The following is a 17,305-nucleotide window of genomic DNA, read 5'->3' on the forward strand; positions in this document are numbered from 1 at the left end:
AAGCTACAATTTAAAATATAATGCCAACTCACAACAAAGCTTTGTTATTCATAGCAAAGGAGTCCTTGCAGAACACTTTCCTTGGTACTTCTATCCCACAAACCCATGCTGCCAATTTAGGACAGAAAACATCGGTAGTAAGACAGAAGGAACATGCCAACGATCCAAGCCATTGCCTTTTGTTCAGGCTTCCTTCCACTGTCTACTTTGCATTTCCCACTGAAGTTTCCAGAGAGAGGTGGAAGCATTGCTATAATTTCTGTTATAAAATCTCACTCCCTTCGAAGGTGGTAGTCTTGTTAAGAATAAATGTAAGATTGAAATATAAAATACAAGTGCATGTGACTGCGTTCTCCCCTTTTCCCTCCCGTTTCTCCCCTGCATTTTCATTTAGCTTTTATTCCATCCCAGCTGTACAACCACTTGAGCTTTTGAAAAACACAAACTGTGATATTTGGCAAGAAATTAAAAAGGAGAGAAACAGTATCTGCTTTTACTTAATCATAAAATCAAATATTGACAAATTCCTCTAGTAATTCATAGTTTGTATAGGTGTGTACCGATTTTTTCACATGTATGAACAAGGATTTATGGAGACAAGTATGATTTAGATATTCTATTTGCCTATAATTAATCACAACACCCAAAGCAAAGAAAACAGAATTTCTCACTCTTGATTCTTAACTTCCATTCTCTATCCCCAGTGGGTATTTGTTGGGTACACATATTTTAAAATCAAAGATATAGTGATGAATATATTACCTTGGAATATACAATACATTTTGTGAATCCTCCTAACATTAAAGATGATAATGGGAGAAACCTAGAAACTTGAAATTCCCTAAATCACATTCCTTTTTTGTAAATCCTGGAGAATTTTCAAAATTACATTCCAAGTTTCATATCATCAAATTCAAAGAATTTCATTTACTTGGATTTTAGTGTCTTAAGTAGGATTTCTGTGTTTAAAATACAAATAAACTGATGAACAAAATAGATCCAGAGACACAGAAGCATGAAACAGACTTATGAATCTCAGAGGGAAGGTGAGGGGAAGGTGGGGGAGCGAGGAGAGATTAACCAAAGAATTTATATGCATATCATATATGCATAACCCATGGACACAGACAATAGTGTGGTGAACGCCCGGGGCAGGGGAGGGTGGGTGTGGGTACGGGGTAGAAAGGGGTCAATGGGGAGAAAAAAAGACGACATCTATAATGCTTTCAACAGTAAACATAAAGTGTGTGTGTGTGTGTGTGTGTGTGTGTGTGTGTGTGTGTGTGTGTGTGTGTGTGTGTGTGTGTGTGTATACAGCTCATTTCATACCAAAACTATCAAAGCAGTTAACATAGTTTTCAAATATGAAAATATGAAGGAAAACTGCAAAGCAAACAAAAGAGAAATGTTGGTTAGAAAAATACAGTGTGCTCTTCTTTTCATTTTGATTTTTACCTTTCAGGTTCACAGTGATGATGTTATTATCTCCAACAAGGTATCCACAAGGCAGCAGCTCAGGCACTTCTAGGCTATGGGATCTAATTAAATCTCCTATGCAGTAGCTGGCGATGCAGTCAGAGCTCAGACCAAGGCTGGCGGATGTATCAATTCGAAACACATATTCCTAAATGGTCCACACAAAGAAGGGGAAGTCAAAACAGGTTCGGCTCGTCTACAAAAAATACAAAACTCAAGGGGATATGAAGCTAGCTGTCAAGGATTTTAGAAATGGGCAATATAAAACTCTTAATATCGAACAGTACAAAGATAGAAAGCTTTCCTTGATATTCGAAATGAAGGAGAGTAGAAACAAATATGTCTACGCCATTAAAGCTAAAGGAAGTATCCAACATGAAACACATTTGAAAATTAGTATCAGGATATTTTGCACAACTTACCTTAAAGAGACGTCTAATTACACCATCTAAGACATCCCACTTGGTTTTCCCACTAACACCAATGGATCCTATCAAATATGCCTGAGACTTCTGATCCTAAATAAGAACAAAATAAAACAAGATAAAAATCCAACTGTGTGTCTTGTCTTATTACTACATTTTTTACTAAATGTATTGACATAGTGATGATTAAGACTAACATATTTATTAAGCCTAGGGGTTTTATGGTAACAGATACACACAGTGGGTTATGTAAAGTAAAATACACCCCAACAAAGCAACCAATCAAAGAAAGAAACAGCAATAGCAACAAAAACAAGTAAGAGATTAGATGAAATGGTATGGCCAAGGAAAACTGATTCAGGACGTGTTCAGTAGAAGAGAAAGGGCCAGGAGAGAACAGTCTTCTGCTTTAATGCAGTGGGTGCATTCCTGAAGAGAAGCGCTTGGTGGGCAGGAAATGGTGATAGAGAACTATCATAGGGGTCCTAGAGCTTCATCTTACTATTTTTGTGATCTTACCTTTGTTAAGCTTTTTTTTGTTTATTAACTTAGATTATCTCTAAAATCGAATCCAGCTTTAAAAATAAGTTTTCCATGGTCGTATTGTATTCACATACTTAACAAAACTGGTCCCATTTTGAATTTATCAGAAAATTCACGATTTTAAAGGACTTGCTAGGGAATGTACAGGAATCTTTTTGGAGAGCAAAGAATTCCTTAACAATACAAATAATGGTCCCAATTTTATCTTTTTTGTAGGATGGGATTTTGAGGAATTTCTACACATCTTGGAAAAGTAAACAATTCAAGATTTATAGTCTAACTGGAGCCCCTTTTATGTAGTGGTCATGTGAAATAGTCATCATGGCACTAGGAGATATAATTAGAGAGCTGATTATATTACAATCTTGGTTCTAGTGGCCAACTGCATAGTCCTTAAGATGTGGTCAAATAATAACTGAGTCAGGTATTAGAAGACAGATTCTACAACACACAACATCTACCACATAATTAATAAATATGACCATAGGTAAGTCACTTAGTTGGCTCAGAGCCTCAATTTCTTCATCAGTAACATTTACATTTAAGTCTATAAGAGTAAATAATTATCACCATTACTTAGACTAAGAAGCCAATGACTTTAACATAAAAAGTGGAGAAATTCACAGCAAAACCACTGTGATCTTTTTTACTACTGTTATGGACTAAATGTTGGTGTTCTCCCCCACATTCCCCCAAAATTCAAGTTAAAGCCATAACCCCCAATGTGATGGTATTTGGAAATGGGAACTTTAGGAGGTAATTAGAATTAGATTAGGCCATTGAAGTGGCCTCTCATGATGGGATTAGTAGCCTTATAAGTAGTGGGAGAGAGAGATTTCTTTCCTCCACTCCACACATTGAGGAGAGGCCCTGTGAAGGCACAGTGAGAAGGTGGAAGACTGCAAGTCGAGGAGAAAGCCCTCATCAGGAATTAACTCAGCTGGCACCTTGATTTTGGACTGTAGAACTGCGAGAAAATAAATTTCTGCTGCTGAAGTCACCTAATCTATGGTATTTTGTTATGGCAGCCCAAAAAGTCTGAGACAACTATTTCCAATGTTCAAAGATACAGTCTTTAGAATTATTTTGAAAAAGAAAACTTGTTTTCCAGTGTTATTGTAACCCAGTCAAAATGCTTTATAAGCAGCTGGTTTTAACTTAGAGATAGTTTAAGCTTCACTGACATTAAGCTTTCACATTAAGACCCACTTCAGGAAATCAGACACAAATCTGCAGCTAAAGCAGAAAGTTTATGGCACTGGAATTCTTGTAATATTTGCTCAGTGTAAAAATATTAGTGCTATCTTACTTTTTTCAAAGTTAAATACTTCAATTGTTTTGAAATTCTGAAGTATTTTTTTGTTTTTCTGATTGAAAAAAAATTATATTCTTACAAATTTATATTCTTGGCCACTCAAATAGAATTTCAGCTTGAAATATTATTTTGTTTTAATAAAGGGCTAGAGTCAGAATGACTTGTCACTTTGAAGGCAATATTTGATTCCAAAAAAATTAAACTACTTGCTTTCTCAGCTAAAAATGATACATACAAGTAGCATTGATGGAATTTATCATACTGAGTTCAATAGCTAGTCTTTCCAGTGTCTAGAATATTTATATAGCTTATGGTCTCTTCTTTGTTTAAAGACCAAATTGGTAGATGTAGCAACATGTTACTGCGTATCATAAAGATCACCTATATTCTACAAGTGAAACCCAAAGAACATTTTAGACAAGATGTTTATGACGAAGAAAGCAATGTGTTTTTTGTAAGTTTTAGAAATAAGTGGGACTGACAATGCCATATTCAGTGAGTGGACATGATGTACCGAGGCACAGTTCTACCTATTTGATGATGTCCTTTCTTTCCAGTTCCTAACTTTTCTGCTTCTATAACATATTAAGGCAATGACAGAACAAACACTGCTGATAATATGTTTATAGAACAAATACTGAAACATAAAATACATTTGGTTCATGGTCATTCTCAGCCTTTAGTAATAAAGAACTTAAGATTGAAGAAATACCTTTGCACGGCCGTAGCCCTTGCTTATGGAGACTATAATTTTCACACTGCGTCCATCTTTATGTCCATTCGCATCACCAGCGTCATCTAGCAAAATATCTACCAAATTAAACAAAACACACACACACATACAATAGAGTAACGTTAGCCCAATTTGTGTGTTATTGTTTTCTCCCTCAGTTAGTTTTATAATTTTCAATGGGAATAGTTAGACTTTCTGCTTCCCATTCTAGCCTAATTGGTTTAAAAATTCTCAGCCCCTAAGAAGATGAATTGCTCTGGTTGGGTTCAAGTTTTCAATCTAAGATTTTATTTCAGCTTCCAAAGAGCTTCACCCAAGTGTTGGGCCATTGCCTTTAGATGAGGAAATAAGGGGTTTCCTTTTCCATTACACACCAGTCTGAGTAATACTTGAGTAATATTCAGTTACCGTTATAACTGTGACAAACTGAAAAGCAATCTTATTTTTCAATCCAATCTAAAATATCTGAGCTCAATATCCATATAATTTATGAATGCAAAGGTGCTGAGATTGACTGTCAACTGAAATTATTTTCAAGCACTTGGCACACATCCAGCTATATCACTGCTTAACTTATATCTATAATTACTAAACTGTTATTGAATTTCAACTGTGGCATTATACTTCCCTTTAGAAGTACATTAATTATCACTTTCCTCTATATGCTTATACTTTCAAAACCAGAATAGCGTTTCCAGTAATCGGCTAAGAGTTACAGAAGCATGCTAAAGCTGGCTAACCTTTAAAGTGCTAGTCCTTAAATGTGAATAAAGATAATTTTTAAAAATATATTATATGAGATTAATGTCCAATTTGGAGAATTATTAAGGCAAACTATCCCAAATGTATGTTTTCCTTTGACAGTGATGCTATTATAGAGTCATGTTTAATATGAAAGTGTGCTGTGGGCGAAGGAAACTCGGTTACGTGCAGAAGAGCACATTTGCCTGGTGACCGGGGACTCAACTGCTCTGACTGTAATTTCATAAAAACAGGGGCTGTCATTGTGCTTATGAAAATGGAATGGTTCCATTATCTTAATAATTAGAACATGCAATTTTGCAAAGGGAGGGGTTTAAAAAAAATCCCTTAAGACCATAATAATAATAATAAATCAACATTTAGAATTTAAGGAATCTGAAGATTTTTGCTAGAAATTTTTTAATCATCAAAGACTGTCTCCCTTACCGCAATTTAAGTATTTTACCAGATTAATATCCTTATAGCCTCTCACCTTTCACCTATCCCACTAAAAAATAAAACCCTTCCTTAAGCGTTATCTTAATTCTCTTGTCCCTTTTCTCAGTTTACAGTGGATACCTAAATTTCTTATAGTTCATGACCAAATTAACTTTTTAGTACTTTGCTCAAGTACTCATAAATGTTGATAAATATTAAAAAATATTTATGACATGTAAAACATATCAGAACCTGTGCTGGGGACTGGAAATAAATGCCAAGGTGAGACGGAAAGTGAATTTCCTACTTTTTTGTAGTATGCATTCTCAACGAGATAGTTTCATGTTAAGTGTAGGAAATAAAGGGCACAGGGCAGTAAAACAGTAAGTGAAGGGAGCCTGCTCTAGACAGATAGGTCATCTTGGAAGGCTTCCTGGAGGAGGTGGTATTAAAGCTAAGACCAGGAGGCAGAGAAGTGGTATGCAGATGAAGACCTAGAAAAAGAAGTCCAGTCAACACAAACAAATGCAAAAGTCTTGATAAAAGAGCTAGGTGTGTTCAAGGAACAGATGGATATTTGGAATGGCAGGAGCATGAAGACTACAGGGAGAGTGGGGAGTGTATGAAATGATGCTGAAGGGGGTAAGGGCCAGGTCATATATAACCTAGTAGTTCATAATAAGGAGTTTAATCTGATTTCTGATCCACTTGTCTGATCAAGTTTGCCTTAGAAGATGTTAATTATTTTATGTCATGTTTACTCTTTAAAACTATACTTAAAATATAAACTGTCTCCTGACAGCAACAGGGTAAATATTTACCAACAAATTAGTGACTGACTGTCCTTGGCTCTTGAGTTTGTGGCTACTTAAAGCAAAATAAATACAGTAGTTAAAAGTTCAGGTACTGGATTCATTTAGTTTTGGGTTCAAATATTAGCTCTGCCACTTACTAGTTGCATGATCTTCAACAAATTATTACAGTCACTTTCCTAAGCCTTGATCTCCTCATCTGTAAAATGGGGCTCAAATAGCATCTGCTTCATAGGGTTACTGAGAGCATAAGAGATTATGCTTTTAAAGTACTTTATTCTCAGTGTTTAGTAAATTTAGCTGTTCTAATTGCTATTCCTCTTCTTCATGTGTTTATTTTAACTGCTTCTATTGATGATGGGAGGAGCCCATGGTGACTCACTCTGGGTCTCCCCCTGTCCCCAGTATGTGGTAGGCTGATCACCTGAAGAAATAACTCCCAGGAAAAACAAAAAACAGCAAGTTTGAGTTAAGGGTCCTCTGTATTTTTTTATGGAAAATTAGTTATGGTCCTCTGCAAACATTTTGAGGGAAGAATAAAAAGATCTGTCATTCTGGTTACAATAAAGTGAAATTTTGACTCCCTCCAAAAAAAGGCTTTTCAAACTTCTGTCTTTACTGGATATATGGAGCCTGAAGTTATGTTTCAGCAACTGGACATCTGTCAATTATCCTTTCCTTTTTTAAAATGAATTAATCATGAACCTGAGGAAGTTTTTCTGTTAAAATGTCCCATCATAAATGTGCTTTTGATGTCCAATTTTGAACTCACTAAGTAAGAGTAAAGGCAATATCAATGAACACAGAAATTGTAAATTTGATTTCTTTAGTTTTATATTTAATCTTTATGAGTTCTAGTCTTTCCTGGACATGAATTTTAGTTTCATTTTTATATGGCTGTTCTTTCTAAATTACCGTTAATACCAACCTTGCCTTCTTCAAACCTTATCATATTTCCCTAGGACAAAACAAAACTATGCAACAGGCAGTGAAATCCTGCCATTAAGTCATCTTGCAAGGAGCCAGCCCTTGTGTTTCCTTGGGAGTCAAGCCCTGGGCCACACGCAGGCACTGACTGCCACAGGCTCATGGGTCCCACTTCACGTCCCTGTCAGGTTCACCACCAAGAAATCAACAGATAGGCCATTTCTCAGGCTTCTCTGATTCTACATAGTTTAAGTTTTTGTTCTTTCTTTTTAAGAATCTTTTGAAAACTGTGGATGAACCTTAGAGACAATTCATACATTCAAGTTATTACCATAGTTCCATAGTTGTTTTTTTTTTTAAACCTATTGATTTGTAAGTTTGTTATGACTTCTCTCTGTTTTTTCTCGGCTGCTAATATTTGTTTTACAGGGTGCTTACTTATTCTCAGAACTAATTTTCCTTCCCCAGTCCCCACCAAAGGTTATTATAGACATTGTTTTCCTGAATTTCAGGAGTTCCTACTTGCTTTTTATAAGAAGAAAGCAAGCATACATGTAGGACATTCAGGGCAGATCTAATAGAATTTTTTAAATTTTGACATTTTAGAAGCAAGAGACATGATTTAAAATGTCATCGATATTAGCATGTGGTGTCTCTGGTTCTCTCATTCATTTTTGTCGTCATCTTCTATATTTTAGTGTAATTTAAGGCACCTCATGAAGTTTCTCAGTTCTAGAATGGAATCCAGTTACCCAGGAACATGTATATTATTGATTGTCAAGCGTCACCTGGTGGCTGTACCCTGCAATTACACAGATACACATGCAAATCTTTCCTGAACTAAATCTTATGTGAATAAAATAATTCAATATTGTAGGAGCTGTTATAATTTATAACTGAATAGTTTGTCAGCCATTAAGACAACATTACATCACATCATCCTATTTGCAACTGAATAAAACTGCACCCTTGGTCCATCCTTAGTACCACTGATACAATAACAGAATCCAGTGTGTGCTTTCTGTTGTTTGTTGAAAATTTAATAGAGCTGCAGACTAAGCGATTAGCAGCATCGTTACATTCTCTCTCGGCAAATTCACTCGGGATCTTCTAGTCAAATTTAGTAACAGGTCCTGATGCACTTGGAAATGGGCTCTGTACACTCCAAACACTATAAAATCACATGAGGTTATTAGTGTTACATTCATGAGCACTAACGATCATCAAGTTTCTTTATCCTGTCTGTAATCATGGAGAAAATACTTCTCAAAAAGTGATATGGAAACCATATCCCTAAGCCCTCCACTCTTTCCCAGGGGATGTGCTTTTAAAATGATAACGAAGTAGAATAAATTTACAAGAGAAAAATAGGACTACTTCTGAGAATTAGAGTGTTTACATTTTAAGAGGGAATGAGTGAGAGCAGTAGGGGGTAAGGTTCTCCAAATTCCAGTATCTACCCCCGCCCCGCCCCGCCAGGTCTTGGCATGCTTTCACTCGTGCAGGGCCTGCACACACTCACCTGAGGCCACAGGCTCTGTGATGTTCAGGTTGTTCAGAGACAGGCCCAGCGACTGCCGCGAGGATGAGGAGGAGGTGCTGCTTGAGGACTCCGAGGGTGGCCGCGCGGGCTTAGCCGTGTTTCCAGTTTCTGCCTTCAACCGGTCATTTTCAGCCTTCAGTATTTCAATTTCATTCTTTTGTGAAGACGGGAAACATGAAAAAAATCGAACGGGTTTGACTGAGAAAATGGCATCATCTCTTTTATCAGAGTTAATTAGTTCGTTTACTGAATAAAGCATGTGGTGATAAGTTAAATGAACAAACATTGATTATAAAAACAGATTTCCTCCACAAAGAAAAAAAGGTCATCTTTTCTTTCTCTCTCACATACATATATTCATGAATTCACAAATATAGATGCACTAACCACTAGAATTTTAATAATTATTTAATATATCATATATCTGAGGAGTTTTACAGGATATGGTCTCATTTGAATTAAGAATACTGTAATTGAAGACTTCATAACATTTCTCACTTTAAAAGTATTGTTAAAATCTCGTAGCAAATCACACTTGTAATACTCTGAATTCATGGAGAGTTGAAAATCAGAGCAAACTAATGCAAATAAGGTGATTTCAAATTACTTCAGAATCCTAGCTAGCACCTGAGAAAGTTTCTGTTCCATCAAAATGGGGCAGTAAGCTCTCTAAAATGACAAAAGCCTTTTGATGACTGTATATGGTGGCAGGGGAATCTGCCCAGCAATGCGCCTTTCTTCCTTCCCGTCATCTGTGGTACCAAGTGATTACAGCTTTTCAATAATAAAATGAAAACTTAGTCTGAGCACAGACTGGTTCTGAATTTAGCCCTCAGATGCTTCCAAAAAAATACAAAAGCTTTACTTCTACAGATGGCATTCGACATCACTTTTACTTTCAAATTTAGAAAGCCTGAGTTATATTTCTGTAGTTTTCTCATTACTTTTGTTTTTCAGTAGGAAATAGGTAAAGGTATTTGAAAGTCAGATTTCAAAAGAGCAGAAAACAATTCAATGTAAAGGCAAATCATGGGAAAGGGAAGACACGAGGACTGTAGTTCTGTCTCTAAAAACTTAGCTGCCAGGTGAATCCAACCACCAGTGTAAGTGTGGTGAATGGTCTTTGTGTGCAAGTGGCCAGTCTGCACTCCCACTGCCAACACCTGAGCTTTCTCCATTCAGTATGAAGAAACAGGCTGCAGAGACTGAATAAACAGAGGCTATTTCCCAAAAAGGGTTTGCAGTGAGATCTGTTTTTGTAATGACTCAGGGAAGAAAACAAGCAGCATCTTCAGCCTCCCCAGTTTGCTCCTCGGAGGGGCGTCTGCACTGACCTGCATCCGGTTCATGGCTTCCCTGATCTGATCCAGGTGATGGGCAGAGCTGAGGGCCTCCAGCCGAATGTCCGTTAATTTCAATTCCTTTTCTCTGAGCTCACTCTTCAGCTGCAGAATGATCTCTGCCTCAGCCTCGGTGCATTCACAGATCCTGGGAAAGGAGATGAACACAAAATTGGTGGTTAGGGGGGGCCAGGGGATTAGGAAAAACAAAGCTTCTCTTAAAGGCTGAACTGTAATATTATCCAGCAGGTACAGAAATTATTTGCTGCTGGCAAGACCTAGACAAAAGAGAAAGAGTTTTACACATAGTCACACATTCACAGGTTCAAAACTGGAAACGGTAACTACCTTTTCCTTTAATCTTTCCTTCATATTTTCTGAAGTATGAAAACAGTCTATTATTCTGGTATATAAAGTGATCCTCAAAATTCCCTTGTTGCTGATATTTATGGGGCCGAGGAATCATTGTGATATTACATTTCATTCTGCCATTTTCCAAGAGACTTAAATCTCTATTTGCAACACACGAAATATTCTTTTTTCTAAAAGCAAAGTTATTATGTCCTTAAAATGTTGATTTCTTGTTTTACAAAAATTGTGCAAAGAATAACCTTATTTACCACAATACTATCTTCAAGTTACCATGAAAATTCAATATAGATATTGTAGAAAATAAATCAGAGAGATTAGTTTTGAACATTTAAATAATGGATGAGTGTTATATAATCCTCCTGCTAGGCTCAGCTGATTCAGGGGATCACAGCTAATGAAGTTAAATCGAAGATTTCAATCCATAAAAGCAGGCTAGTCCAGGGCTGCTGAAAGGTCATATACATTACATGCTTATTGCTGTTCTGTCATTGTTTTGCGGACAGCTTTGTAGGAAATGTGTCAAAAGAATTTGTTTGACAACTAATATCACTGCCATTTAAAATGTGAGGACCAGGTTGCTGGTCACAAAAGGATAGCGCTCTGTTCTTCCTTCCTGCGTCAGTTATGAAATTTTATGGTGTGTACAAGTATCTTAAATGGTCCTTCGCGGCCCTGCTCTATATGACAGCTGTAGGCTAGTCACTGTCATGGGCATACAAGGAAATATGATTTAAATAGCATATAAAACAAAGAGACTCATCAGAGCCCATGTTCCCACATTCTAAATGTTGCATTCTTCCTTGAAACATCAAGTAGTGGGCTAGGATAAAAATGCTACGCCAGATTATCTCATGCAGTTAAAGAGTGCGGACTGGGGTTTGGCTTTAGGAAACTAAATTTTGCTTCAAAAAACAGAAAGACGGGAGGTTCTGATTGTTCAAACGCATGCGAGTGATTTTAGAAAAAGCGAAAAGCAAACACCGCCTCGGTTAGAACCCGGGTTGTCGTCTGCGGTTTTCATGCATCACACTCCATTTTACCGGGATCTATGCTTGTAGATCACAGGGCCATTTTGCCGTTTCTTTGGTGGCCAGACAAGGGGCGACCTGCATTTAACGCACAGTTAGACAGATCCATGGACAAGTGCAAGGGAAAAGAAGTGAAAATGGTAACTTAGAAAAGTGGAGATTGAGATCAAGAAACACTGAAATTCTAACAGATGAAAAAAGGAGCAACAAATGCTGCCTGAGGATCTAAGGGAGCTCTGAAATGACTGGTTTGGAGACAGTGCGACACACAGCCTGCTGACGTTCAGGCCACAAGCATGGGCTGGGCCTGAGGCTGCTTTTAGGAACTGCTTCGGACGGCATTCCCCAGGGGGAGTGACTTACGCCGAGGTGGACTGCGAGGGCTTCATGGATGCTGAGCCACAGTCACCAGCGTTGTGGGGCAACTTGGGGGACGCTGGCAGGGATGAGTCCGTGAGCTCTTCAATGTCCGAATGCGAGGAAGGAGGCTTGGTGGACTTTTTCTTCCCAAAGGCTTGTTTGAATGAGCTTCTCAGCTGAAAAAAAGACAGAAATTACCTTTCCTGTCTATTTGCTCTTGGGGAATTTTGCTTTGGGGCGTTAGTTTGCAGGTGCCATCCTAGCCACTGCCTGGGGTCAGTATGTATAAGCAGAGTATTAACAGTTGCAGCACAGTATTGCTAAAAAAAAAAAAAAAAAAAAGATACCGTGTTTTGTGTTTTTGTTTTATTTTTGTATTAATCCAGCGCAGCGCAAACATGGGAGGCTTTTAAATAGTGCAGGGTCAAGGGCATGGCTGTCAGAGCACTCATTTAAAACTAAGCACCTTGAAGGGATTTCATTCCCAATGCTTCTCTCTTCAAGGCAATTTGTTTTAAATGGCCACTTTAGCGCTACAATCAAGTCCTGTCCTGCTGACAGTATGAACTTAAAGAGCAAAATTAAATCAAATTCACCTAACACTTCATTAACTGTGGTTTTTCTATTCAAATTTTCAGTCCCCATACTATTCAAAACCAGAATTGGTATCCCCTACAGCTCTATTCAGAAAATGGTTTTACTTTTTCTTTTTAAAATTTGAGATTAAAATGAAAAGACACAAAGAAAAGACATACAAGGTAATCTGCTTTTAAAAGGTATAAAAGCCTACTGCCAAAATAAATAGCATTCATGCCAAGGTAGGGTGTTTTTACAGATGCATGCCAAATTGTCCACGGTTTATATTCACCTCACTTCCTCTAGAGTTCACCTTGCAGAAACATGAAAGAGTGTGTAATTACAAATCAAGGGAATGAAGGCTGATCAGTATTTTAAAATATTACCTGCATAAACATTTTTTAAAACAAAAAAAGATATTTCTTTCATTATTTAGAGAAGGCACACCAGTAAAATCCTCTGACAGTTATGTTTTGGATTTCATCAAGAGCTGTACTTATTTAAAATCTACCTTTGTTTCACAGTATTAAATGAAACCCTTTATTCCATTGTTTTTAAACATTTTTGCAGTAATAGCATCTTCCCCTCAGTTTGTTAGCCACTGCTTAATATGATCATAAATACTATCTCTAGCAAACTAGTTCTGTTAACTTGCCTGTCTATACCCCTGCTATATTCTCTTGGTAAAAAAAAATAATAAAGCAGACATTAATGTAGTTGATTTCTTACAAGGTGAAACTTTATTCGCACCATAAGCCCTGTTGACGTGAAGGGTGGGGTGGTTTTCAAGGGCTCTTCTTTCCCTGTTACCAACTCCATTTCTTCCCTTCCTCCATCACCATCATCATCACTGTCACCTCCACACCATCACCATCGACATGCCACCACCACCATAATCATCATCAGTCATCATCTTTTTCTTCTTCATCTGCACAATAAACCCCTACTCTAAGTCATCTATTTGCTGACGTTATTTTTCTTTACAACAACCCTATAAAGTCAGTATTAATTATCCTGTTTTTACAGACGAGATCATTCAGGCCTCACAAAAGGTGAAATAACCAGCCCGAGATTCAAACAGTGGCAGAGCAGGAATTCGAACCCAAGGTTAGCCCCAACTCTAAAACGTGCTCTTCAGCACCATGCCGCCCTAATTTTGGCGACGAGCGCGGCGTCTGAAGTGCCGGTCGCTGAATGAGCCTCTCGATGACCCGCGGCCCATCTCTAACGCCCCAGAGGAAAACGCCTGCCTCGCCGTGCAACACTGAGCCCCGGAACTCCGGGACTGATGACGGCTTACCCAGTTTTTCTTTTTCTTTTTCTTGGAGTCAGCATCGTTGCCACTGCCGATGCTGGAATGGCTTGTGGCACTGTTGATACTAGAAACGCTTTCAGAGGAATGCTGTCTTCTGATGCGGAGATCTAGCGACAGATAGAGAGGATCACGTTTGCTCATAAAGACTTTAATTCAGAACAAATAAGAATCTGGGTTTTCTGAGAGGTGGTCTGCTAATAAAAGTCAACGTGGCTTTGTAAGAGCATTTCAATGCAGTTTGGTGTTATGAGTTTAATAGCGTGAGACCATATTTGCTTTAATTAATGGGCTTATCAGCATTAAGGTTCAGTGGGAATCTCATATAAGCCTCTAGCACTGTTAGTTTAATAAGTTCTGAGTTTTGTCCAAAAATGAAATGCTATGCTAGCGATTCTACTGAATACCTGGATCAAACTGTGCTTCCAAAATGATTTATTTCAAATAATTAGTTTTATGGAATAAATGGAAACTGGAAATAGCATGGGAATTAATTGTGTCTTTTTAATATTTGTGCTTTGAATAAAGTTACTGAAACCAAATATATTAACTTTCCATTTCATAGAATCATACCATGTTAGAGCCAAAATAAACCTTTGCAGTCATCTAATAAGCACTTCATCTCACAGGTGAGGAACTGAAGTGCAAGGAAGTCAAGTAACTTGACCAAAGTCAGAGAGAGTGAGGAGAAGAGCCTTAAGAGAGAGGGTGGGGGTAGAGCGCATTTGTGAATTAAACAGAAGACATTCCACCATGCCCTAAATTCCTGTTGATGACTTGGAACAATAATAACAGTAACAATAACAACAGGTGATTATAACGCTAGCTTTTACTCCGTGCTTACTCTGCCCCAGGAACATCTAGTTTTAATCTTAAAGTAAACCCCTGAAATGAGTTTAATCACTAAATGCAATTTTCCCATGGTCACTTAGCTGAAAACCAGTGAAGCCAACCAGAGACCTGGACTGAGTCTAATGTCTGTTGTGCTAACTGCCATGTATACGACCTCTGCATATTTCTAAAAAGCATGTGATATTCTCTAGTTACATATTTTGAAGAGGATAGCATTTTATACTTAATCACTTTTTGAAGATATTGACTTACTCCATACAATCAGCTTATCAGATTTATTAACAGTTATTAAAATTAAAATTGAAGTTTTATCTACTTACAGTGAACTGATATTAAGTGTTAGTGGAGACACTAAGAGTTTATAAAATTATTTTTAAGGTCAAATCTGCTTTTAGGCTATTTCAATTACTATATTATAATTGGCATCAGTGAAAATTAGACAAACAAAAAATCTCAGTGGAACTTACAAGATAATGGAAATTACTATATGGATTTCAAAAAGTTTCCATAGAAATAATAGGATAAAATCAAAGCTTCCCAGTTGACTGATTTACCAGTAAATGACCCATGCCAATGAAACTGTAACTGGTTACTTTTAAAACGTATAATAAATGAGTATACATGTGGGTATATAATATATGTATACATATCTCCATCCTTAAACTCATATACATACACACCAATAAGCACTTTAATTTTTCCATTAAGATAATAACATGCTGACAAATTTTATATGAGGGAAAAATTGGAGCTATTTTTCAGAATCCCTAGAGTTTTCTCTCTTAAAAGTATGTTTTAAAATAATAACATTTACTGTTTGCATGCCAAAAACATTATCAATGCTGAAAGCGAAATTCAGGTATGTATATGTGCTACTTGAATTCAATAGTAAGAGCATAATATCTCTTAACTAATATGGAGGTTATATGAATAACCAAAAGAAATCTGTGTGTAGGTATTTACTTGTGTTGTAAATTTCTGCTGTGATTGGCTATAAGCTTTTCTGAACAAGATGTAGTTTTGCTAGTTTTTGCCTAATAAATGGCTTTCACAAATAGAGATGTATTAAGCATTTAAGTATTCCAGAGTTTTTATTACATCCAGATAATAAATTATATTTGACTTCGATTAATCCCCAATTTTAAAAAGACAGGTACATTCTTGTAATCATAGGTCAAAAGTAGTCCTTGGAGGTATTAATTATGTTCCAATAAAGATCAGCAAAGGCATAATTTCAGTAGTATCACAGAATGAAGGTAATGTGTTTTACTTTTCCCTAACTATTCCCTTCTTGTGCTTATAAGTTTTTGATTCAGTACATGGAACATCACAGAGCTAGGTAAAGAATGGTTGCCCAGATGGAGGAAAGAGAGAAGCTTCTCTGAATGAACAGACAAGCTTACTTTCAAAGTATATATTTCAGTTATGTGCGTGTTCCTCCTTTATTTTCCACTCCCCACCCTTTGCAGGACCACTGTCCAGGTCAAACTGCCACCATCATTTACTGGCTCCACAGCCAGAATAGCTGTCCAACTTACTCACCTTCGAGCCATTCTACAAAGAGTAGCTAGGAAATCTTTTCAAAGGAAAAACTTCATTATGGCTCCCTCACTTAAGACTTTTCAATAGATTCCCATTTTAATAGGAATAAGACCCATTTTGACTCCTAAATATGGCCTAAAAGTCCCTCAGTAATCTGGTCAGCACTTATTTCTCCAGCCTAGTTCTGCTTATTTTACCTTCACTCATTACCTTCCTTATATTAGTTTCCTAAGGGCACTAATCTATTTTCTCAAGACCTTTCTTGAATGCTCCTCTCTTGGTATTTACAATATGACTTGGTACTTATTCCTTGGATCTCCCCTTAAGTGTTGCTGTCTTAGAGAGGCCTTTGCTGACTATGCCTCCTCTAGTGGGTTCCCCAGTGTCCTCACTTTCTATGACACTTATTCTCGCCTATTTTAGAACTTACAACTACTTGGGTATGCACAGTCACCTATGCCAGTGATCACAACAATCATTTGCTTTCTGCTCCCGTACAGACTAAAAATTGATGGAGACAGAGACTATGTCTGTTTTGTTTACCATTTTATATTCAGGGCTTTGTACAGAGTGTATTATATGTGGTAGGCCATCAATAAGTTCTTGTTGCATAAATTTATTCTTATTAGTTATTCAACACAACTATGTTTGCCTAACATTCCTAAAAAGTACTTACTGTTGACCACAATTTAATATATGTTATGTCAAATTGTACTTGGTATATCTTTTTTTAAATATATTTTTTTATTGATTTCAGAGCGAGGAAGGGAGAGGGAGAGAGAGAGAAACATCAATGATGGGAGTCACTGATCAGCTGCCTCCTGCAGGCCCCAAGCTAGGGATCGAGCCCGCAACCCAGGCATGTGCCCTGACCAGGAATCCAACCGCTATCTCCTGGATCACAGGTCAATGCTCAACCACTGAGCCATGCTGGCCATGCATACTTGGTATATCTTAAGGAAAAACTATT

At 37.2% G+C, this 17,305-nt stretch overlaps 1 protein-coding gene across 3 annotated transcripts in view; it reads right to left on the minus strand.

Annotated features, from left to right (window-relative positions):
• Positions 1-17,305, minus strand: part of NAV3 (neuron navigator 3) — a 314,747-nt gene that overhangs the window by 21,637 nt on the left and 275,805 nt on the right. The window contains exons 25-33 of one of the 3 annotated variants that reach the window (XM_016199413.2): positions 13,930-14,051; positions 12,922-12,942; positions 12,057-12,229; positions 11,706-11,771; positions 10,288-10,441; positions 8,933-9,107; positions 4,472-4,569; positions 1,899-1,994; positions 1,456-1,624 (exon numbers count right to left, since the gene is read on the minus strand). In XM_016199413.2, the coding sequence (XP_016054899.2) occupies positions 1,456-1,624; positions 1,899-1,994; positions 4,472-4,569; positions 8,933-9,107; positions 10,288-10,441; positions 11,706-11,771; positions 12,057-12,229; positions 12,922-12,942; positions 13,930-14,051 (1,074 nt within the window). The remainder of the gene's footprint in view (positions 1-1,455; positions 1,625-1,898; positions 1,995-4,471; positions 4,570-8,932; positions 9,108-10,287; positions 10,442-11,705; positions 11,772-12,056; positions 12,230-12,921; positions 12,943-13,929; positions 14,052-17,305) is intronic. The other 2 variants (XM_016199414.2, XM_087814524.1) reach the window with 2 other exon arrangements.

This window comes from Miniopterus natalensis, chromosome 2, assembly GCF_054644295.1.
Source record: "Miniopterus natalensis isolate mMinNat1 chromosome 2, mMinNat1.hap1, whole genome shotgun sequence".
NCBI classification, from domain to species: Eukaryota; Metazoa; Chordata; class Mammalia; order Chiroptera; family Miniopteridae; genus Miniopterus; species Miniopterus natalensis.